General features: G+C 45.5%; 1 protein-coding gene across 4 annotated transcripts in view; it reads left to right on the top strand.

Moving 5' to 3' along the window:
• AHNAK2 (AHNAK nucleoprotein 2) overlaps positions 1–21347 on the top strand; it is a 96271-nt gene extending 74924 nt beyond the window's left edge. For 3 of the 4 annotated variants that reach the window (XM_088673562.1, XM_088673565.1, XM_088673572.1), the window contains exon 7: positions 726–21347. In XM_088673562.1, coding sequence (XP_088529688.1) covers positions 726–18479 — 17754 coding nt within the window. In that variant the 3' untranslated portion in view covers positions 18480–21347. The remainder of the gene's footprint in view (positions 1–725) is intronic. The other variant, XM_088673573.1, reaches the window with a different exon arrangement.
• The last annotated feature ends 2955 nt before the right edge of the window (positions 21348–24302 follow it).

The following is a 24302-nucleotide window of genomic DNA, read 5'->3' on the forward strand; positions in this document are numbered from 1 at the left end:
CAGGAATATGCAGATGTCCACAAACAACAATATTCTGCAGATCCCGAGCCATAAGGTGGCTAGATTGGCCTCTACTAGGGCCAGGGCCTTCTCAGTATTGGCCCCAACTTGGTGGAACGCTCTTTCACAGGAGACCAGGGCCCTGCGGGATTTGTCATCTTTCCGCAGGGCCTGCAAGACAGAGCTGTTCCGCCTGGCCTTGGGGTTGGACTTAGTCTGACCCCTGTGTTTTCCTCCCTCATGGTTTGGATTTATGGCCTACTTAAAATGAGGCTGCATTTTACATTTTAATATTGTATTTTAATCTGTATTTTAACTAATTGCTTGTTATGTTTTATTTTAATTTTATTGGTGTTAGCCGCCCTGAGCCCGGATTTGACTGGGGAGGGTGGGGTATAAATAAACTATTATTATTATTATTATTATTATTATTATTATTATTATTATTATTATAGTTTTATTTGTACCCCACCCCAGGTTTCCCCAGGCACTCTAGGCGGCTTCCAACACATCTATAAATAATAAAACATCAAACATTAATAGTAACAATAGTCTCCCAGTTAAGTTAGTATGTTTTAACATTTTGGTGTTTCTTGTTGCTATTTATTCATTTAAACATTCTGATGTACATTGCTTTCAACCATTTTGAAGATGCAAAGGGGTGGGGATTAAATACTTACGCAATAAGTACTACAAGCATTTATTTTGGAACTTCTATTTCTCAGGGGAAGCAAACACTGGAAACATCCGAAAAGACATTCACAGATGAAGATAAAGCAGACTTAATTGTAAAACAAAGAGTTGGAAGACCAAAAAGATCCAAGAAGGACAGACTTTCCTGGCCAAAATTCCAGTCAATAAAAGGTAAAAAGATCTTGGGGCAAAGGAGATCTCGTAGCACGTCAGATGCATATGAACACGCGATTCCGGATATTTCCCCAACAAGCACAGACACAGAATCACAATTTCAGCCGGAGGAAATTCATGCAAAAGTTAAAAGAGGAAGTCAAAAGAAACTAAGATTCCCCAGTATTGGATTCAGGATGCACAGGACTAAAGAAGAACCAGAGGAGAGGACAAAATACGAAGTCAAACCCCTCACGGAATATGAAAATGATACTGCCCAGGATATCCCAGAAATAATCACAGTGCAATATTCTACTTCACGGGCTAAAGAGAAAAAGCTGGAGGAAATACAGGAACCCAGAAAAGATGTTAAAGAAACAAAATTTGAACTACCATATCACACAGGCAAATACCCTGAAGTTGAATTAACAATTAAAAAAACAAAAGAAAAGAAATCAAAATCCAAAGCCATCACAAAAAAATCAGAAACGACAGTGATAACAACACAGATCACAAAACCTATATTGCAAACAGGTGAAATGCAAGATATACAAATAAAACAGTTAACACCACCAAAATTACGAAAAAAGAAGCAAAAGGGATCTACAGAAAAAATGTACGCGAAATTACGAATGGACAATGAACAAAGAGAAAAAGATAAAAAAGACATGGATGGCATCCAAGGAGTAATGAATAAAAATGAAGAGGATTCAAACGTTACGATACCCACAAGTGATATATGTATGCCAACAGCCAAAGCATCTTTGGAACTTAAGAGTCCGCACATACAACTAGAGACACCATCAACTGATATGTCTCTGGGTGCTGCTGAGATTAAGAAGGAGGGCATGAACACTACGTTTAAAATGCCAAAATTCCAAATGCCAACATTTGGAATGGAACTGAAGGCTCCAGACCTAAAGGATGAGGCACCATCGGCTGATGTCGCTCTAGGTGGAGTTGAAGCAAAGCTGGACGGCACTGACAGTATATTTAAGATGCCAAAACTCCAAATGCCCAAGTTTGGAATGTCACTTCCCAAGGAGAAACTCGCTGCAGAGGGAGAAATCACTTTACCTTCTGTGGAAGTGGATATATCCAAACCAGAACTGAAAAGGGAAATGATCCTGCCCTCTGTTGGCATCGAGACTGATGTGAAATTGACCGGAGCTGAAATGAAGGCACCTAGTGTGGAGTTGGAGGTCGCTGAGAAGGGCAACATCAAAATGCCTGATGTCAAAATGCCAAGCGTCAAGGTCCCCAAGCTGAAGACTCCTCAGGTGGGAGTCTCGCTGCCAAAGGTTGAGGCAGACATCTCTGTTCCCAAAGCAAAAGTGGAGGTTCCGGAGGCAGAGATGTCCGTTAAGGTGCCTGATGCAGAAGGCAGCATCGAGGGTGGCGGGATGAAAATACACATGCCAAAGTTCAAGATGCCCAGCATGGGTTTCTCCAAACCAGAGATCAAAGGTCCCAAAGTTGATGTGGACGTCAGCGCACCCAAGGTTGACATTGGTCTTCCGGACGTCAGTGTAACCAAATCTGAGCTCAAAGCAGGTGACATTTCAGCAGACATTAAGATCTCAGCCCCCGACGTGAAGTTTCCAAAGGGGGAGGCTTCCTTGGAACTGAAGGCTCCAGACCTAAAGGTTGAGGCACCATCGGAAGATGTCACTCTAGGTGGCATTGAAGGAAAGCTGGACGGCACTGACAGTAAATTTAAGATGCCAAAATTCCAAATGCCCAAGTTTGGAGTGTCACTTCCGAAGGGGAAAGCAGTTGCAGAAGGAGATATCACCTTACCTTCAGTGGAAGTCGATATTTCCAAACCAGAACTGAAAAGGGAAATGATCCTGCCCTCTGTTGGCATCGAGACTGATGTGAAATTGAGCGGAGCTGAAATGAAGGCACTTAGTGTGGAGTTGGAGGTCGCTGAGGAGGGCAAAATCAAAATGCCTGATGTCAAAATGCCAAGCGTCAAGGTCCCCAAGCTGAAGACTCCTCAAGTGGGAGTCTCGCTGCCAAAGGTTGAGGCAGACATCTCTGTTCCCAAAGCAACAGTGGAAGTTCTGGAGGCAGAGATGTCCGTTAAGGTGCCTGATGCAGAAGGCAGCATCGAGGGTGGCGGGATGAAAATACACATGCCAAAGTTCAAGATGCCCAGCATGGGTTTCTCCAAACCAGAGATCAAAGGTCCCAAAGTTGATGTGGACGTCAGCGCACCCAAGGTTGACATTGGTCTTCCGGACGTCAGTGTAACCAAATCTGAGCTCAAAGCAGGTGACATTTCAGCAGACATTAAGATCTCAGCCCCCGACGTGAAGTTTCCAAAGGGGGAGGCTTCCTTGGAACTGAAGGCTCCAGACCTAAAGGTTGAGGCACCATCGGAAGATGTCACTCTAGGTGGCATTGAAGGAAAGCTGGACGGCACTGACAGTAAATTTAAGATGCCAAAATTCCAAATGCCCAAGTTTGGAGTGTCACTTCCGAAGGGGAAAGCAGTTGCAGAAGGAGATATCACCTTACCTTCAGTGGAAGTCGATATTTCCAAACCTGAACTGAAAGGGGAAGTGATTCTGCCCTCTGTTGGCATCGAGACTGATGTGAAATTGAGCGGAGCTGAAATTAAGACACCTAGTATGGAGTTGGAGGTCACTGAGAAGGGCAAAATCAAAATGCCTGATGTCAAAATGCCAAGCTTCAAGGTCCCCAAGCTGAAAACTCCTCAGGTGGGAGTCTCGCTGCCAAAGGTTGAGGCAGACATCTCTGTTCCCAAAGCAAAAGTGGAGGTTCCGGAGGCAGAGATCTCTGTTAAGGTGCCTGATGCAGAAGGCAGCATCGAGGGTGGCGGGATGAAAATACACATGCCAAAGTTCAAGATGCCCAGCATGGGTTTCTCCAAACCAGAGATCAAAGGACCCAAAGTCGATGTGGATGTCAGTGCACCCAAAGTTGACATTGGTCTTCCGGACGTCAGTGTAACCAAGCCTGAGCTCAAAGCAGGTGACATTTCAGCAGACAATAAGATCTCAGCCCCCGACGTGAAGTTTCCAAAGGGGGAGGCTTTCTTGGAACTGAAGGCTCCAGACCTAAAGCTTGAAGCACCATCGGCAGATGATGCTCTAGGTGGCATTGAAGCAAAACTGGACGGCACTGACAGTAAATTTAAGATGCCAAAACTCCAAATGCCCAAGTTTGGAGTGTCACTTCCCAAAGGGAAAGCAGTTGCAGAAGGAGAAATCACCTTACCTTCTTTGGAAGTGGATATCTCCGAACCAGAACTGAAAGGGGAAATGATCCTACCCTCTGTGGACATCGAGACAGATGTGAAATTAACCGGAGCTGAAATGAAGGCACCTAGTGTGGAGTTGGAGGTCGCTGAGAAGGGCAACATCAAAATGCCTGATGTCAAAATGCCAAGCGTCAAGGTCCCCAAGCTGAAGACTCCTCAGGTGGGAGTCTCGCTGCCAAAGGTTGAGGCAGACATCTCTGTTCCCAAAGCAAAAGTGGAAGTTCCGGAGGCAGAGGTCTCCGTTAAGGTGCCTGATGCAGAAGGAAGCATCGAGGGTGGCGGGATGAAAATACACATGCCAAAGTTCAAGATGCCCAGCATGGGTTTCTCCAAACCAGAGATCAAAGGTCCCAAAGTTGATGCGGACATCAGCGCACCCCAAGTTGACATTGCTCTTCCTGATGTCAGTGTAACCAAACCTGAGATCAAAGCAGGTGACATTTCAGCAGACATTAAGATCTCAGCCCCCGACGTGAAGTTTCCAAAGGGGGAGGCTTCCTTGGAACTGAAGGCTCCAGACCTGAAGGTTGAGGCACCATCAGCAGATGTCGCTCTAGGTGAAGTTGAAGCTAAGCTGCACGGCACTGACAGTAAATTTAAGATGCCACAATTCCAAATGCCCAAATTTGGAGTGTCACTTCCTAAGGAGAAACTCGCTGCAGAGGGAGAAATCACCTTACCTTCTGTGGAAGTGGATATTTCCAAACCAGAACTGAAAGGGGAAGTGATCCTGCCCTCTGTGGACATCGAGACTGACGTGAAATTGCCCAGAGCTGAAATGAAGGCACCTAGTGTGGAGTTGGAGGTCGCTGAGAAGGGCAAAATCAAAATGCCTGATGTCAAAATGCCAAGCGTCAAGGTCCCCAAGCTGAAGACTCCTCAGGTGGGAGTCTCGCTGCCAAAGGTTGAGGCAGACATCTCTGTTCCCAAAGCAAAAGTGGAAGTTCCGGAGGCAGAGGTCTCCGTTAAGGTGCCTGATGCAGAAGGCAGCATCGAGGGTGGCGGGATGAAAATACACATGCCAAAGTTCAAAATGCCCAGCATGGGTTTCTCTAAACCAGAGATCAAAGGTCCCAAAGTTGATGTGGACGTCAGCGCACCCAAGGTTGACATTGCTCTTCCTGATGTCAGTGTAACCAAGCCTGAGCTCAAAGCAGGTGACATTTCAGCAGACATTAAGATCTCAGCCCCCGACGTGAAGTTTCCAAAGGGGGAGGCTTCCTTGGAACTGAAGGCTCCAGACCTGAAGGTTGAGGCACCATCAGCAGATGTCGCTCTAGGTGAAGTTGAAGCTAAGCTGCACGGCACTGACAGTAAATTTAAGATGCCACAATTCCAAATGCCCAAATTTGGAGTGTCACTTCCTAAGGAGAAACTCGCTGCAGAGGGAGAAATCACCTTACCTTCTGTGGAAGTGGATATTTCCAAACCAGAACTGAAAGGGGAAGTGATCCTGCCCTCTGTGGACATCGAGACTGACGTGAAATTGCCCAGAGCTGAAATGAAGGCACCTAGTGTGGAGTTGGAGGTCGCTGAGAAGGGCAAAATCAAAATGCCTGATGTCAAAATGCCAAGCGTCAAGGTCCCCAAGCTGAAGACTCCTCAGGTGGGAGTCTCGCTGCCAAAGGTTGAGGCAGACATCTCTGTTCCCAAAGCAAAAGTGGAAGTTCCGGAGGCAGAGGTCTCCGTTAAGGTGCCTGATGCAGAAGGCAGCATCGAGGGTGGCGGGATGAAAATACACATGCCAAAGTTCAAAATGCCCAGCATGGGTTTCTCTAAACCAGAGATCAAAGGTCCCAAAGTTGATGTGGACGTCAGCGCACCCAAGGTTGACATTGCTCTTCCTGATGTCAGTGTAACCAAGCCTGAGCTCAAAGCAGGTGACATTTCAGCAGACATTAAGATCTCAGCCCCCGACATGAAGTCTCCAAAGGGGGAGGCTTCCTTGGAACTGAAGGCTCCAGACCTAAAGCTTGAGGCACCATCGGCAGATGTCAATCTAGGTGGCGTTGAAGCGAAGCTGGACGGCACTGACAGTAAATTTAAGATGCCAAAATTCCAAATGCCCAAGTTTGGAGTGTCACTTCCGAAGGGGAAAGCAGTTGCAGAAGGAGAAATGACCTTACCTTCTGTGGAAGTAGATCTTTCCAAACCTGAACTGAAAGGGGAAGTGATCCTGCCCTCTGTTGGGATCGAGACTGATGTGAAATTGAGCGGAGCTGAAATGAAGGCACCTAGTATGGAGTTGGAGGTCACTGAGAAGGGCAAAATCAAAATGCCTGATGTCAAAATGCCAAGTGTCAAGGTTCCCAAAATGAAGACTCCTCAAGTGGGAGTCTCGCTGCCAAAGGTTGAGGCAGACATCTCTGTTCCCAAAGCAACAGTGGAAATTCCAGAGGCAGAGGTCTCCGTTAAGGTGCCTGATGCAGAAGGCAGCATCGAGGGTGGCGGGATGAAAATACACATGCCAAAGTTCAAGATGCCCAGCATGGGTTTCTCCAAACCAGAGATCAAAGGTCCCAAAGTTGATGTGGACGTCAGCGCACCCAAGGTTGACATTGGTCTTCCGGACGTCAGTGTAACCAAGCCTGAGCTCAAAGCAGGTGACATTTCAGCAGACATTAAGATCTCAGCCCCCGACGTGAAGCTTCCAAAGGGGGAGGCTTCCTTGGAACTGAGGGCTCCAGACCTAAAGCTTGAGGCACCATCGGCAGATGTCACTCTAGGTGGCATTGAAGCAAAGCTGGACGGCACTGACAGTAAATTTAAGATGCCAAAACTCCAAATGCCCAAGTTTGGAGTGTCACTACCCAAAGGGAAAGCAGTTGCAGAAGGAGAAATGACCTTACCTTCTGTGGAAGTGGATATCTCCAAACCAGAACTGAAAGGGGAAGTGATCCTGCCCTCTGTGGACATGGAGACTGACGTGAAATTGCCCAGAGCTGAAATGAAGGCACCTAGTGTGGAGTTGGAGGTCACTGAGAAGGGCAAAATCAAAATGTCTGATGTGAAAATGCCAAGCGTCAAGGTTCCCAAAATGAAGACTCCTCAAGTGGGAGTCTCGCTGCCAAAGGTTGAGGCAGACATCTCTGTTCCCAAAGCAAAAGTGGAAGTTCCGGAGGCAGAGGTCTCCGTTAAGGTGCCTGATGCAGAAGGAAGCATCGAGGGTGGCGGGATGAAAATACACATGCCAAAGTTCAAGATGCCCAGCATGGGTTTCTCCAAACCAGAGATCAAAGGTCCCAAAGTCGATGTGGACGTCAGCGCACCCAAGGTTGACATTGGTCTTCCGGACGTCAGTGTAACCAAGCCTGAGCTCAAAGCAGGTGACATATCAGCAGACATCAAGTTCACAGCTCCCGACATGAAGTTTCCAAAGGGGGAGGCTTCCTTGGAACTGAAGGCTCCAGACCTAAAGGTTGAGGCACCATCAGCAGATGTCGCTCTATGTGAAGTTGAAGCTAAGCTGGACGTCACAGACAGTAAATTTAAGATGCCCAAATTTCATATGCCCAAGATTGGAATGTCAGTTCCTAAAGGGAAAGCAGTTGCAGAAGGAGAAATCACCTTACCTTCTGTGAAAGTGGATATCTCCAAACCTGAACTAAAAGGGGAAGTGACCTTGCCCTCTGTGGGGTTTGAGACTGACGTGAAATTGCCCAGAGCTGAAATGGAGGCACCTAGTGTGGAGTTACACATGCCAAAGTTCAAGATGCCTAGCATGGGTTTCTCCAAACCAGAAATCAAAGGTCCCAAAGTTGATGTGGACGTCAGCGCACCCAAGGTTGACATTGGTCTTCCGGACGTCAGTGTAACCAAGCCTGAGCTCAAAGCAGGTGACATTTCAGCAGACATTAAGATCTCAGCCCCCGACGTGAAGTTTCCAAAGGGGGAGGCTTCCTTGGAATTGAAGGCTCCAGACCTAAAAGTTGAGGCACCATCGACTGATATTGCTGTAGGTGGAGTTCAAGCTAAGCTGGAACGCACCGACAGTAAATTTAAGATGCCCAAATTCCATATGCCCAAGTTTGGAATGTCACATCCCAAGGGAAAAGCTACTGCAGGGGGAGAAATCACCTTACCTTCTGTGGAAGTGGATATTTCCAAACCAGAAGTGAAAGGGGAAGTGATCCTGCCCCCTGTGGACAGCGAGACTGATGTGAAATTGCCCGGAGTTGAAATCAAGGCACCTAGTGTGGAGTTGGAGGTCGCTGAGGAGGGCAAAATCAAAATGCCTGATGTCAAAATGCCAAGTGTCAAGGTCCCAAAGCTGAAAACTCCTCAGGTGGGAGTCTCAATGCCAAAGGTTGAGGCAGACATCTCTGTTCCCAAAGCAACAGTGGAAATTCCAGAGGCAGAGGTCTCCGTTAAGGTGCCTGATGCAGAAGGCAGCATAGAGGGTGGCAGGATGAAAATACACATGCCAAAGTTCAAGATGCCCAGCATGGGTTTCTCCAAACCAGAAATCAAAGGTCCCAAAGTTGATGTGGACGTCAGCGCACCCAAGGTTGACATTGGTCTTCCGGACGTCAGTGTAACCAAGCCTGAGCTCAAAGCAGGTGACATTTCAGCAGACATTAAGATCTCAGCCCCTGACGTGAAGTTTCCAAAGGGGGAGGCTTCCTTGGAACTGAAGGCTCCAGACCTAAAGGTTGAGGCACCATCGGCGGATGTCACTCTAGGTGGAGTTGAAGTGAAGCTGGATGGCACTGACAGTAAATTTAAGATGCCAAAACTCCAAATGCCCAAGTTTGGAATATCACTTCCCAAGGAGAAACTCGATGCAGGGGGAGAAATCACCTTACCTTCTGTGGAAGTGGATATCTCCAAACCTGAACTGAAAGGGGAAGTGATGCTACCCTCTGTTGGCATCGAGACTCATGTGAAATTGAGCGGAGCTGAAATGAAGGCACCTGGTGTAGAGTTGGAGGTCGCTGAGAAGGGCAAAATCAAAATGCCTGATGTGAAAATGCCAAGCGTCAAGGTCCCCAAGTTGAAGACTCCTCAGATGGGAGTCTCGCTGCCAAAGGTTGAGGCAGACATCTCTGTTCCCAAAGCAAAAGTGGAAGTTCCGGAGGCAGAGATCTCCGTTAAGGTGCCTGATGCAGAAGGCAGCATCGAGGGTGGCGGGATGAAAATACACATGCCAAAGTTCAAAATGCCCAGCATGGGTTTCTCTAAACCAGAGATCAAAGGTCCCAAAGTTGATGTGGACGTCAGCGCACCCAAGGTTGACATTGGTCTTCCGGACGTCAGTGTAACCAAGCCTGAGCTCAAAGCAGGTGACATTTCAGCAGACATTAAGATCTCAGCCCCTGACGTGAAGTTTCCAAAGGGGGAGGCTTCCTTGGAACTGAAGGCTCCAGACCTAAAGGTTGAGGCACTATCAGCAGATGTCGCTCTAGGTGAAGTTGAAGCAAAGCTGGAGGGCACAGACAGTAAATTTAAGATGCCAAAATTCCAAATGCCCAAGTTTGGAATGTCAGTTCCCAAAGGGAAAGCAGTTGCAGAAGGAGAAATCACCTTACCTTCTGTGGAAGTGGATATTTCCAAACCAGAACTGAAAGGGGAAGTGATCCTGCCCTCTGTTGGCATCGAGACTGATGTGAAAATGACCGGAGCTGAAATGAAGGCACCTAGTGTGGAGTTGGAGGTCGCTGAGAAGGGCAAAATCAAAATGCCTGATGTCAAAATGCCAAGTGTCAAGGTCCCAAAGCTGAAAACTCCTCAAGTGGGAGTCTCGCTGCCAAAGGTTGAAGCAGACATCTCTGTTCCCAAAGCAACAGTGGAAATTCCAGAGGCAGAGGTCTCCGTTAAGGTGCCTGATGCAGAAGGCAGCATCGAGGGTGGCGGGATGAAAATACACATGCCAAAGTTCAAGATGCCCAGCATGGGTTTCTCCAAACCAGAGATCAAAGGTCCCAAAGTCGATGTGGATGTCAGTGCACCCAAGGTTGACATTGCTCTTCCAGATGTCAGTGTAACCAAGCCTGAGCTCAAAGCAGGTGACATGTCAGCAGACATAAAGTTCGCAGGTCCCGATGTGAAGTTTCCAAAGGGGGAGGCTTCCTTGGAACTGAAGGCTCCAGACCTAAAAGTTGAGGCACCATCGACTGATATTGCTGTAGGTGGAGTTCAAGCTAAACTGGAACGCACCGACAGTAAATTTAAGATGCCCAAATTCCATATGCCCAAGTTTGGAATGTCACATCCCAAGGGAAAAGCTACTGCAGGGGGAGAAATCACCTTACCTTCTGTGGAAGTGGATATTTCCAAACCAGAAGTGAAAGGGGAAGTGATCCTGTCCCCTGTGGACAGCGAGACTGATGTGAAATTGCCCGGAGTTGAAATCAAGGCACCTAGTGTGGAGTTGGAGGTCGCTGAGAATGGCAAAATCAAAATGCCTGATGTCAAAATGCCAAGTGTCAGGGTCCCTAAGATGAAGACTCCTCAGGTGGGAGTCTCAATGCCAAAGGTTGAGGCAGACATCTCTGTTCCCAAAGCAACAGTGGAAATTCCAGAGGCAGAGGTCTCCGTTAAGGTGCCTGATGCAGAAGGCAGCATCGAGGGTGGCAGGATGAAAATACACATGCCAAAGTTCAAGATGCCCAGCATGGGTTTCCCCAAACCAGAAATCAAAGGTCCCAAAGTCGATGTGGATGTCAGCGCACCCAAGGTTGACATTGGTCTTCCGGATGTCAGTGTAACCAAGCCTGAGCTCAAAGCAGGTGACATTTCAGAAGACATCAGCCTTTCAGCAATCAATGTGAAAATTCCAACCGGAGAGGCTTCCTTGGAACTGAAGGCACCAGATGTAAAGGTTGAGGCACCACTAGTCGATGTTGATTTGGGAGGTGTTGAGACAAAGGTGGAAGGCATGGACCTTAAATATAAAAAGCCTAAATTCCAAATGCCCAAGTTTGGAATTTCATTTCCCAAAGGTAAAGCCAGTGAAGATGGAGTGGGCACCCTACCTTCTGTGGGAGTGGATGTCTCCAAACCAGAACACAAAGCCGAAGTCACTCTGCCCTCTGTGAGCATCGAGACTGATAAGAAATTGCAAGGAGCTGAAATATGGGCATCTAGTGCAGAATTGGAGGTCTCTGAAAAAGGAAAAATCAAAGTGCCTGATGTCAGGATGCCAAGCGTCAAGGTCTCCAAAATGAAGACTCCTCAACTGGGAGTCTCACTGCCAAAAGTCGAAGCAGACATCTCTCTTCCCACAGCAACAATGGAGATTCCAGAGGCTTCCGCCTCTTTCAATGTGCCCCATGCAGAAAGTAGCATTAAGGGTGGCGGGATGAAAATACACATGCCAAAGTTCAAGATGCCCAGCATGGGTTTCTCCAAACCAGAAATCAAAGGTCCCAAAGTTGATGCAGACATCAGCGCACCCCAAGTTGACATTGCTCTTCCAGATGTCAGTGTAACCAAGCCTGAGCTCAAAGCCGGTGACATTTCAGCAGACATGAGTATCTCATCCCCCGACGTGAAGTTTCCAAAGGGGGAGGCTTCCTTGGAACTGAAGGCTCCAGACCTAAAGGTTGAGGCACCATCGGCAGATGTCGCTCTAGGTGAAGTTGAAGCTAAGCTGGAGGGCATGGACAGTAAATTTAAGATGCCAAAATTCCAAATGCCCAAGTTTGGAATGTCACTTCCCAAAGGGAAAGCAGTTGCAGAGGGAGAAATCACCTTACCTTCTGTGGAAGTGGATATTTCCAAACCAGAACTGAAAGGGGGAGTGACCTTGCGCTCTGTTCGCATCGAGACTGATGTGAAAATGACCGGAGCTGAAATGAAGGCACCTAGTGTGGAGTTCGAGGTCGCTGAGCAGGGCAAAATCCAAATGCCTGATGTCAAAATGCCAAGTGTCAAGGTACCCAAGCTGGAGACTCCTCAAGCGGGAGTCTCGATGCCAAAGGTTGAGGCAGACATCTCCCTTCCCAAAGCAAAAGTGGAAATTCCAGAGGCAGATATCTCCGTTAAGGTGCCTGATGCAGAAGGCAGCATCGAGGGTGGCGGGATGAAAATACACATGCCAAAGTTCAAGATGCCCAGCATGGGTTTCTCCAAACCAGATATCAAAGGTCCCAAAGTTGATGTGGACGTCAGCGCACCCAAGGTTGACATTGGTCTTCCGGACGTCAGTGTAACCAAGCCTGAGCTCAAAGCAGGTGACATTTCAGCAGACATCAAGTTCACAGCTCCCGACATGAAGTCTCCAAAGGGGGAGGCTTCCTTGGAACTGAAGGCTCCAGACCTAAAGGTTGAGGCACCATCGGCGGATATCACTCTAGGTGGAGTGGAAGCGAAGCTGGAGGGCACGGACAGAAAATTTAAGATGCCCAAATTCCATATGCCCAAGTTTGGAATGTCACATCCCAAAGGGAAAGCAGTTGCAGAAGGAGAAATGACCTTACCTTCTGTGGAAGTGGATATCTCCAATCCGGAACTGAAAGGGGAAGTGATCCTGCCCTCTGTGGACATTGAGACTGATGTGAAATTGCCCGGAGCTGAAATGAAGGCACCTAGTGTAGAGCTGGAGGTCGCTGAGAAGGGCAAAATCAAAATGCCTGATGTCAAAATGCCAAGCGTCAAGGTTCCCAAAATGAAGACTCCTCAAGTGGGAGTCTCGATGCCAAAGGTTGAAGCAGACATCTCTGTTCCCAAAGCAAAAGTGGAAGTTCCGGAGGCACAGATCTCCGTTAAGGTGCCTGAAGCAGAAGGAAGCATCGAGAGTGGCGGCATGAAAATACACATGCCAAAGTTCAAGATGCCCAGCATGGGTTTCTCCAAACCAGAGATCAAAGGTCCCAAAGTTGATGTGGACGTCAGCGCACCCAAGGTTGACATTGGTCTTCCGGACGTCAGTGTAACCAAGCCTGAGCTCAAAGCAGGTGACATTTCAGCAGACATGAAGTTCTCAGCCCCCGACGTGAAGTTTCCAAAGGGGGAGGCTTCCTTGGAATTGAAGGCTCCAGACCTAAAGGTTGAGGCACCATCGGCAGATGTCACTCTAGGTGAAGTTGAAGCAAAGCTGGAGGGCACTGACACTAAATTTAAAATGCCGAAATTCCATATGCCCAAGTTTGGAATGTCACATCCCAAAGGGAAAGCAGTTGCAGAGGGAGAAATCACCTTACCTTCTGTGGAAGTGGATATTTCCAAACCAGAACTGAAAGGGGGAGTGACCTTGCCCTCTGTGGGGTTTGAGACTGACGTGAAATTGCCCAGAGCTGAAATGGAGGCACCTAGTGTGGAGTTACACATGCCAAAGTTCAAGATGCCTAGCATGGGTTTCTCCAAACCAGAAATCAAAGGTCCCAAAGTCGATGTGGATGTCAGCGCACCCAAGGTTGACACTGCTCTTCCAGATGTCAGTGTAAACAAGCCAGAGCTCAAAGCAGGTGACATTTCAGAAGACATCAGCCTTTTGGCCCCCGACGTGAAGATTCCAAAGGGGGAGCCTTCCTTGGAACTGAGATCTGCAGACCTACAAATAGAGGTACCTTCTGCTAAGGTTACTCTGGATGGTGCTGAGGCAAGGATGGGGGGCCTGGAAAGTGAATTTAAGATGCCCAAACTCCAAGCTCCCAAATTTGGAATTTCGCTTCCCAAAGTGAAAGCTGCGGACGAGGATATCAGCTGTCCATCTGTGGATATTTCTCTTCTGAAATCAGATGCTGACCCCCAAGGACCAGATTCAGAAAGCAAAAATATTAAACGTGAAACCTATGAAAAAGAAATTGTAGAAAAAGAAAGCAAATTCAAAATGCCAAAATTCAAGCTTCCATCTTTTAGCTGGTCTCCAAAGAAAGAAGCAAGTGTTTCTACTGACATTCATGCAAATTTAGAAGATCCCTCAGTTACAGTTCCAGGAAGTGAAATTGAATCTGAATTAACACTCACTATAGAGGAAGGTGAAATCCCCATTGAAGAACTAGAGGGACATATGTCTTTTGATAAAGACAGTGAGAAAATCAAAATCAGAAGGCATCATTTTAGCATGCCAAAGATATCCCTTCCAAAAATGAAAAGTCATAAAGCAGAAATATCTGTACCACAGCTGAATACTGATATGACAGTATCTACTATAGAGGATGGCGGAGAGATGTCACTACAAATGCCAGATACAGATATCAGTGCTGGTGATCCCAGAAAAGGCATTAAAATGCCCAAAGTTAAACTTCCAAGCCTAGAACTTTCCAAACCAGAACTTAAAGGTCCAAGAATGGACATGGATATCAGCTTACCTGAAAGTGATGTCAAACTTCCTATACCTGATGCCAGTCTTTCAGAACCAGAATTAAAATCACTTGATGTTGGTGATATTAGTAAAACAATGGCAGAGATTAAAGTCCCTGTGGTGAAAGGCCTAGAAGTAGGAATTGAAGGACCGTCCACTGATATCTATGTAGATGGAACAGACATAAAAACCGAAGGCATGGATGGGAAGATGAAAAGGCCTAAATTCCAAAGGCCTAAGTTTGGAATCTCATTTTCTAAAGGAAAAACTCCAGACGCCGAGATTAGTTTGCCATCTGAAGGTGCAAAAGTTCCTCAGCTGAAAACGACTGCAGATATTGCGGATATTGCAGTAGAGGCTCCAACACTTGAAGGTGAAGGTGACGTAGCTGGTTCAGGAAAAACCGGTCCTGAAGGGAAAATTAAAATGCCCCAAATTCCTAGAGCTGACATGAAGATTCCAGCAACAGACATAAAATTACCATCAGTGGGTCTTTCTGTGGCACAGCCAGAGACAGAGGCTCAGGATGTAGTTGCTGCAGCTAAAGATGCTAAATTTGAGGGAGATATAAAGGCTGGAACTATAGATGCAGAAGAAAAAGAAGGGCATTTCAAAATGCCAAAATTCAAATTGCCATCATTTAATTGGTCACCTAAAAAGGAGGCAAGTCTTAAAACTACTGCAAAAGAACATCTGGAAGAGCCTAAACTGACTATCTTATCAGATGATACAGATGCAGAACTAACAGCAGTTCTGTCAGAAGATCAAGAAGTCCACGTGGAGCTAGATGCTGAAATATCTACCCAAAAAGGTCAGATGAAAAGGCCTCATTTTAATATGCCCAAAATCTCCCTTCACAGGCCAAAGCTACCAAAATCGCAGGTTAGCCTGCCAAAAGTGGGGGCAGATATTACTGAGGAAAGAGATGGGGCTTTGGTACACATACCTGATATAGAGAGCAGTTTTACCACACAGAAAGAAGAAGAAACTGAAATACGCATAAAAATGCCAAAGGGCACATCAAAAGTGGAAATCAAAGCTCCCGAAGTAGATACCGATATTAAAGTTGATATTAAGGAGGCCACCATAGATAGTTCAGTTGAACTGAAGGGTGCAGAAATAGGATCTGAAGGTGAAATCAATGTGGATGGTGGAAGTATGGAAACTGATGTTACGGAGGGGACGATTAGAATTCTAAAACTCCAAATGCCAAAGTTTGGAATTTCAATTCCAGAAGGAAAATTGCCAGAGACTGGGGTCCCCTTACCCAAAATGGAAACTGAAGTTTCTCACCTGCAAGCAACAACAGACTTTGAGAGACTTTGCAGTGAAGCTCCAACCTTGGAAGTAAAAGCTGAACCCACTGATGCAGAAATAAAGTTGTCAGCTGGAGAAATTCAAATGCCCGGAGTTGACATCAAAGTCTCTGACATATCTGTTTGCAGCCCCGCTGAGCAGGATATAAAAGAACTAGGAGAACATGAAGCAAAGTCTGGAGAGATTCATACTGAGGAGTCTCCAGGTTGGTTTAAAATGCCAAAGTTTAGGATGCCTTCATTTGGCCGATCATCTTCAAAGGGGAAAAGAGGTGATGCTGAAGGAGATGGCAGTACAGGAAAAGCTCCTCTTGCTGAAGCAGAAATAGAAGCTCCTGAAATGGCAACCCAGTCTCCCCATGTGGTTAGTGAATTGTATTCTGGACAGGACATTTTAGAAGGGAAAGTCATGTTTCCTGAAGAGGACATTACAAAAGATGGAGTTTCAATACAGAAGGAAAAGGACTTCAGCACTGGCCTATTGATGGGGGAAGGCAGTTTATCACAGTCCCCAGGAAAAGCTGGTGATAGAATAACTACAACATATGCTGATGTAGTTAAACATGGTGCTGAAGGACAGATTGTACAGACACACCAAACTTCATCCACTGCCCCTACATCAGAAATCAGTGTCCCAAATGTGGATGTTGACATAACTGTGTCTGAGACACCTGCCACTGAAATTACTGTGGCTGGAACAGAGAAAAAAGTTGATGCTATCACTACAGAGGCAAACGTCGCTGAGCAAAGTCCTGATGCAAAGACTGAAAAGGAGAGCCAAATAAAATCACCCAAAAAAGATACTCAAGGAAAAGAAAGCATATTCAAAATGCCAAAGTTCAGTGTGCCTTCTTTTGGGTGGTCAACCACAAAAACCACCAAGAAAGCTGATGATGTTGCATCTGACTTGCAAGAGCCTGATGTTAGACCGCCAGAAGTTGGAATGGATGTTTCAGTCACCGATGAAGACTTTGAAATAATAGAGTACCCAATAGAAGGCTTTGAAAAAGATGTGCCCGTGGAAGGAGAAGTGAAAGCAGAAGAGACAGACGGCTCAAGTAAAACAAAATCATCAAAATTCAAGATGCCAAAGTTTGGCAGTTTACGTACCAAATCACGAAGTGCAGAAGTTGATGCCGATCCACCAAAGACAGAGGCTGAGGTGTCACTAGATAAAACTGAAGGAGAGATATTCGGAATCCAGCCTCAAAAAGCAGAAGAGTTTGTTGACATGAAAAGTAGAAAACTCGACTTTGCGGGGAAACCAGGAGACACCACGGGCAAACAAGTTTTTGAAGATTCAGAGCTAAGTTTCCATATTCGCAAGCTTAAAATACCCAAGTTCACATACAGCACATCTGTAGCTGAAGGACAAGTGTTGACTTCAGAAGACACAACACACATGAAATGTGCTGCTACTGATACGGATGGTGATGGTGCCCCTCAACAAGAATTCAGAACCACATTCCTCAGTGAGACGGTAGAAGACATTGGTTGTAATATCCAGAAATCAACAGTCAGAATTACAACATTGTCTGACATCCAAAGAACACAAGTGGAAACTAAACTGCCATCTACAGATCCTTCTTTTGAGGAGACAACAACACTCACACAGAGGCCAGTGGAATTCAACATTAAGTTTCCTACAGAAAAAATAGACACCATGAACGGTAAAATCCAAAAATCAGTAGCTAAAATTACAACACTGACGGAACCAGATATTCAGACAACACAACTTGAGTGTAAACTTCCATCAACTGAGTCATTTATTCAAAGTTCATCACTGCACATTGAAGGACCATACTTTGAAGGAAACGGAAAAAGGCTACAAGGTAAATCTGCGTTTGACTCCTGCGATTCTGAAAGTCAGGAATCTTTCTCAACTCAGATAGTGAGAGAATCAGAGATTCCTCCATCAGAAGTTCAAACTGCCACCTATGGGTTTTCTCTTTTGAAAGTGAAAATTCAGGAATCACTTGTGAGCTTGGATGTGCCAGTCAAACTGTCTTCTACAGAATATACGAATGAAATGTTTGAGAGTAAAGATCACCAACCTTCAGGTGAAAAGGAAGGAGAAACAACCAGCTTTGCTGAACTGAAAGTATCAGACAAAGGCCAAGAACTTATTGAAGAAGCATCGTCCACTACTAAGCTGGCAAAGCTGAAAGCATTTGCAGTTGAAGTACAATCTTTTGATGAGTTTGCAGACAGTTCGATGATGTCCGAATCTGCTGTAGAAATTACCGAAGAAACTGAAGTCGCAGGTGCTGAAGAAGAGTCTACAACAGAGCCAAAGGAAAAATCTGATAGTAAGAGATCTTCTGGCAAGTTTAAATTTTGGCTTCCAAGTATTGGGTTTTCTTCCTCTGTTGATGACACAGGCGCAGATTCCAAACCTGAAGTTCAAAAACCATTTCAAGAAGAGACACAAGTCGATGTCCCATCCACATCAGACAGTGACACTGCCAAACAAACTGAAAAAGCTGGATGGTTTAGATTCCCTAAGTTAGGTTTTTCATCTCCAACAAAAAAGGGTAGGGAAACTGATAAAGTAGAAGAGACAGATCCAAAAGAAGAAAAACCTCAGGATGAGGAAAGCCCGACGGAAAAATCAGAAACTTTTTTTGATGCGCAAGAATCCTTGCCACCTAATGAGACAATGGCAGAGAGTGAAGCCTCAGAGACCACAACCATTGTTTCATCTTCTGCGAGAACTGAATTGATACTGCTAGAGAAAGGGAAAGCCCCGCCCCAAAGCATTCCTGAAGAGGCACAAAAATAAGATGGTTTCTTTTCCTTCAAAGTTCAAGCATACATAAAAATGTGATGCAACTCTTTTCTAGGCAGGGGAGAATTAGGAAACTCGTTGCCTTCTTTCCAGCAAGAAAATAAAACATTGCATTAAAAGGATCGAAGAAATGTTTTGTTTAAAATTACAGTACTGTTTTCAAGCTCATTGAAATATAGAAAAATAGTTCCTAACAAAAACACTTGTTGCATGGGATCGTAAGGAAACAAAAATAGACAAAGGAAGCTACTGACAAGAGACATCCATAGTTCTAGTGAAACCAACAAAGAACCTTTCTATTAATTTCCGCAAGTGTTCTTTCTTCAAACCTACTTAGAGGAATAAAGACTGGACAAAAGTTTAAACATAATCATTTGAGAATCAAATCACAGCAATGATTTTGTTCTAGATTATTTGCAGAGTATTAGGAAGCTAGTGCTGGGAGAATTAGGAGATGTTTTCTTTTTTAGATTTTATTTTTTTAACTGTATTTCTGCTGCTGTCTTATGAAAAGTATATATAAATATATTTTCATTATCTTTGAGCAATAGGCATATTTCAGGATCGTTTTGAAACATAGACCAAATGGAAATAATACTGTAAATGTTACAAATGCTTATTCTTCCCTTTCCAGTCACGAAGCATCTTGCCAGTTTTCAAGACTATCAGTTAAACTGAAGTATCAACACCTAAAAGAAATTGCATATCAGTCCTAAACATTTTGCAGAACAGCATATCTAAGGGTTACTTCTGAAATTTCTGTTTAATGACAAAAATCTTAGCACCAGTGTCTTAAGATATGTGTTAACGTGCCTTTTGAAGTTTTATATATGTATAATATCAGGACTAGCCAACATCTGGTCACCTGGGTGAAAAGTAGCTGTAAGAAAAATGTTGCTTGCCTTCATGCTCGTCCTGTGGCAAGTTGGGTAAATGTATTTGCCACTGTACAGAAGAAGCAGTTTCAGCTATGTCCCTGCAAAGATATTTTTTTTCCAAACCTTTGCACTGGGGTGTCAAAAGTTGAACCCGGTACATGTTGCACACAGCCAGCTTCCTACCAACTGGAGGCCAACACACACACAAAATTCCTGTGTAACTGTGTAACTGATTGCGTGAGCAGATCATGTGTTTTATGGTGGATAGAGGATGAATACAAAGGACTGCTCACCTTACTATTTGAAAACCTGCCACGGTGCATACTTAATTGGTGTCTGTTTTGTCCTGACCCACGCTTCCTCACATTTCTAACCAGGTAGAGAAACGAGGCAGAATTCCTCGTGCAATTTTGCAAGACAAAACAAGCTTCTCCTGCTGTTCTTCCCTCATTATTGTGTGATGGAGGAGAGCCAGCTCAAGACTTGCTACCTGAGGTGAAAGACAAGATGCCCCCCCTTCTCCTATTCCTGCTGACTGAACTTTACTTCAACACTGTCAGCAGGCAGAACAGTGCACCTGAGGGCAGCGGGCTCACCTAGGGGGGGACACAGGGCAATATTGTGGCACACACAGCTCTGTCCTCCAGCACCTTGCTGCTTGTCTCCACCACCTAGTATCTGCCTGAGGCAATCTCTCCACTCTGCCTAATGGCAGAGCCAACCTTAGGGACCTTCCTGTACACATTTAGGCTGCCCGTGTGATTTAGAGCACCGGATTCGCCAGTGTTCTAAATTGTGCAAGGAATGCAGAAGGATCCTGGTGCTGAAGTATTTTTCTAAACGTGGAGGACAATGGTGCCAGTTGCTTTGTTGTTGTTTAGTCCTAGAATCATAGAATCATAGAATCATAGAGTTGGAAGAGACCACAAGGGCCATCCAGTCCAACCCCCTGCCAAGCAGGAAACACCATCAAAGCATTCTTGACATATGCCTGTCAAGCCTCTGCTTAAAGACCTCCAAAGAAGGAGACTCCACCACACTCCTTGGCAGCAAATTCCACTGCCGAACAGCTCTTACTGTCCGACTCTTCGTGACCCCATGGACCAGAGCACGCCAGGCACTCCTGTCTTGCACTGCCTCTTGCAGTTTGGTCAAACTCATGTTGGTAGCTTCAAGAACACTGTCCAACCATCTCATCCTCTGTCGTCCCCTTCTCTCTTTCCCAACATCAGGGTCTTTTCCAGGGAGTCTTCTCTTCTCATGAGGTGGCCAAAGTATTGAAGAGGGCTTTAGTTGATGTAAAAATGCCTACATCATAAGTTATGACTTGTCAACCGTAATCTGTATTCATTTGTTGACACTCATTCACCCCAGTGTGACTCGTTCACCCCAGTGTTGTTTTGTACCCTTCTGCTGAGCACTAAAGAGAAACTCCCCCACAGGCCAGGTACAGATATGTAGCCACATGATCACGAGTAGTCACTCTCCGTCCAAAGAAATGTGTTGGGCAGACCAAAGCTGTCACATTCATTAATCCATCTAACCATTCAAAAGCGGTATTCGTTGACTTCAATCTTAAGACAAGGGTCATAAGATCCAACTGTCTTGATAAAGAGGACCTTCTGACCACAACAGTACCCCTACAGAATGGGGGCTGAAGTGGGTTAAGTTTGTGTACTTCAGTGTGACTGGATTGTAAACTGGCGTTCAAGTGACTTCAGAAACAAAACTTACTAGTCAGGAGTTTAGTGCTTGGATAAGAGATGGAAGGGAGTATATGTAAGTGGCTTTGACTTTCCTAAGGATATAGGTTGTAAATAATTATTGTTTGCCTTTTGGATTATATGAATGCTTGCTACACGTATGCAGCCAACAAGATGGTACACACATGCCTGTGAAACATTGTGCTTATGTACGGCAATAATGTTGATTGTATCCTGGCTATGCTCCTCCTGATACAGAAATAAAAGTACAAGTACCATTAGTATCGTGATCGTCATTCTGATTCTAAAGAAATACTGTACTATCCATGCTAACATGCCGATGTGGCTATGTAAAATGTCTGGGAAAGTTGGGGAGCGAGGAATCTCTGGTTGTTAGGATGTCACCCCCTGATGCTGGCAGCAACAACAACAATTTAATTCTATGCCCACCATCTGGCTGGGTTGCCCTGTGGCAGGGGTTGGCAAAAAAAGTTAGCTGCGGGCCAGTCCACTGCCCCTTAGACCTTGTGGCTGGCCGGAGAAGCAGCACCGGGGTGGGGGTGGGGAGCTGGAAGAAGTGGAGAGGGGGGCAAGTAGTCCTCCTCCCCACCCCCCAGCCCCAGCCATTGTGCTTACCTTCCCAGGGCTGCCCCCACCCCCCACTGCTGCTGCTGCTGCTGCTGTTTCTTGTGAGTAAAACAAAAACAGAAATAATGGGCTAATGCTGCCAATTTCTTCAAAAGTCCAATACAAAACAAGCAGCACGCAAGGGCACAAGATTCAATCAAGTTTCAATCAAGTATTATTAATCCAAAAAGAAAACAATAAGAGAACCATATACAAGTGCTGACACAGAAGCCAAAACCAAACGTCAAGCAGATAACATATACAAATAAATACCGAAAGGCAAACCAGTCTTTATGGTCTTTGAGGCTATATAGCGGTCAGCAAAGTGGCAGCAGGTCGAACGAAGTGTCAATGATAGACAGGCTGCCGGCGTTTTTCGCCTGTTTCGCCCATATGACGGGCTTCTTCAGTAGTTTCTCTTGGGACTAAGCTTGGGACTAGGCTATCTGAAGGAGCTTCTTCAATTTCAAGCAGTCCCATCCACACAGTATGCATGGTGAGGGATTTTACTCCTGAAAAAGTTACCCCAGGCCTAGTAGAAGCAGTATATTGTCACTTTATATATATATAAAGCTATGTCTATTGCTTCCCAGCTAAGAATTACAGAGAGGCAGGTTCAGCTTTCCTTATCAGTTGTACCCTTCCTCCATTTTTTAAATAAATGCCCATTAATTTATCACAAATGTCCACACCAAACCTACAAGCACAGTTAAGACAAAAGAACAATAAACATATTTTCAGCATTCTGAGTTCACAGTTAACAGAATTTGCCGTGGGTCTTTCCGCCGTCAGAGCCTAGCAGTCCAATTTCCATTAGGCCTCTGTGCATTTTTTTACAGCTTCACAATGTGCGCAAATGGATATCCTTATTCTCCTTGGATATTCCACCGATGATAGACACCGTAGTCGTTTCACGGTGAGGAAAGTTGTGTCACTTGTTGGCCTCCAAGCAGTGCCGGATTTACGTACAGTCATACCTCGACATCCGAACGACTCAACTTCCGAAGGTTTCGACTCCCGAAGTCGACAACCCCAGAAGTCTTTTCTCCGCGTGCGGCATGTGCGTTCCACGCATCGCGCTTTGCGCATGCGCAGAACAGGCGCTTCGACAACTGAAGACTTCGACTTACGAAGACGGCCGTGGAATGGATCGTCTTCGTAAGTCGAGGTACCACTGTATAAGCTAAATGTTTTTTTGGGGGGGTACTACTTTTTAATGTGTTTATATTGCTGTACACTGACCTGATATTTCATGGGAGGGTGGTATATAAATACTTTTATAAATTAAATAGATACATAAGGGGGGGTGGAGGAATATTTTTTAAGCCCAAGGACAACGTTCCTTCATGGACAACTTCCTGAGGGACACAGGCCAGCGGCAGCGCTGGATTTACATATATGCTAAACAAGTTATATAGTGGTACCTCTACTTACGAATTTAATGCGCTCTGAACACACATTTGTAAGTCGAAAAAAATTGTAAGTCGAATCCCATAGGAATGCATTGGGAGAAAAAATTCGTAAGTCGAAGCAACCCTATCTAAAAATTCGTAAGTAGAAAAAATCCTATCTAAACCGCATCCAAGATGGCGGACGGAGCTCCATTCGCAAGTAGAAACATTCGTAAGTAGAGTTATTTGTAAGTAGAGGTGCCACTGTAGTTTAGGGCTCCACCCTCTTGGGGGACCCCCAAAAAAATTAAAGGAAAAAAACCCTAGACGTACATTTCCAAAATATAATATTAAAAGCAAATAAAATAAAACCTACATACAGCAACCGCTTTTTTGTGTTGTGTAGGCTCCTATGATGTAACTAATAGGCCCCGCCTGCTAGCCTGCTCCTTAAAATATCACTGGTTTTCTCATTTCTATATATAGGGTGCCTACATTATTCATGTGCAAATGGCTTTAGATACCTATTAGGTCCATAAATTACCATATGGCATACTGTATATTTAACACAAAAAACAGCAACAATTTGTTGTTGACAAAGGGCAGCTGGACATATAAAGGGCCCCGTTACCTTCAGTAGCTTAGGGCCTCATCAAACCTAAATCCGGCCCTGCCTCTAAGCCAGAGCCGGACATTGAAGCTGAGGATCACCCGGCAGGAATTCAGCCTGTTAGACAACCATAAGTTGTGGTCCAAAGTTAATTCCTGGCTTTCACAGAAATTAACTTTGGGACAGGATCTTCCAACCAAAGGTAAAGGTAAAGGGACCCCTGACAGTTAAATCCACTCGTGGACGACTCTGGGGTTGTGGTGTTCATCTCGCATTACTGGCCGAGGGAGCCGACGTTTTTCCGCAGACAGCTTCCAGGTCATGTGGCCAGCATGACTAGCCAGAGCAGTGCACGGAAACTCCGTTTACCTTCCCGCCGGAGCGGTACCTATTTGTCTACTTGCACTTTTTGGCGTGCTTTCGAACTGCTAGGTTGGCAGGAGCTAGGACTGAACAATGGGAGCTCACCCCGTCGCGGGGATTTGAACCGCTGACCTTCTGATCGGCAAGCCCTAGGCTCAGTGGTTTAGACCACAGCGCCATCCGCGTCCCTCCATTCCACCCTATGTAGACATACCATAATCCCCAGATATCCGGATTTTATTTAT

This window comes from Zootoca vivipara, chromosome 1 (genome assembly GCF_965207765.1).
Source record: "Zootoca vivipara chromosome 1, rZooViv2.hap1.1, whole genome shotgun sequence".
Classification (NCBI taxonomy): Eukaryota; Metazoa; Chordata; class Lepidosauria; order Squamata; family Lacertidae; genus Zootoca; species Zootoca vivipara.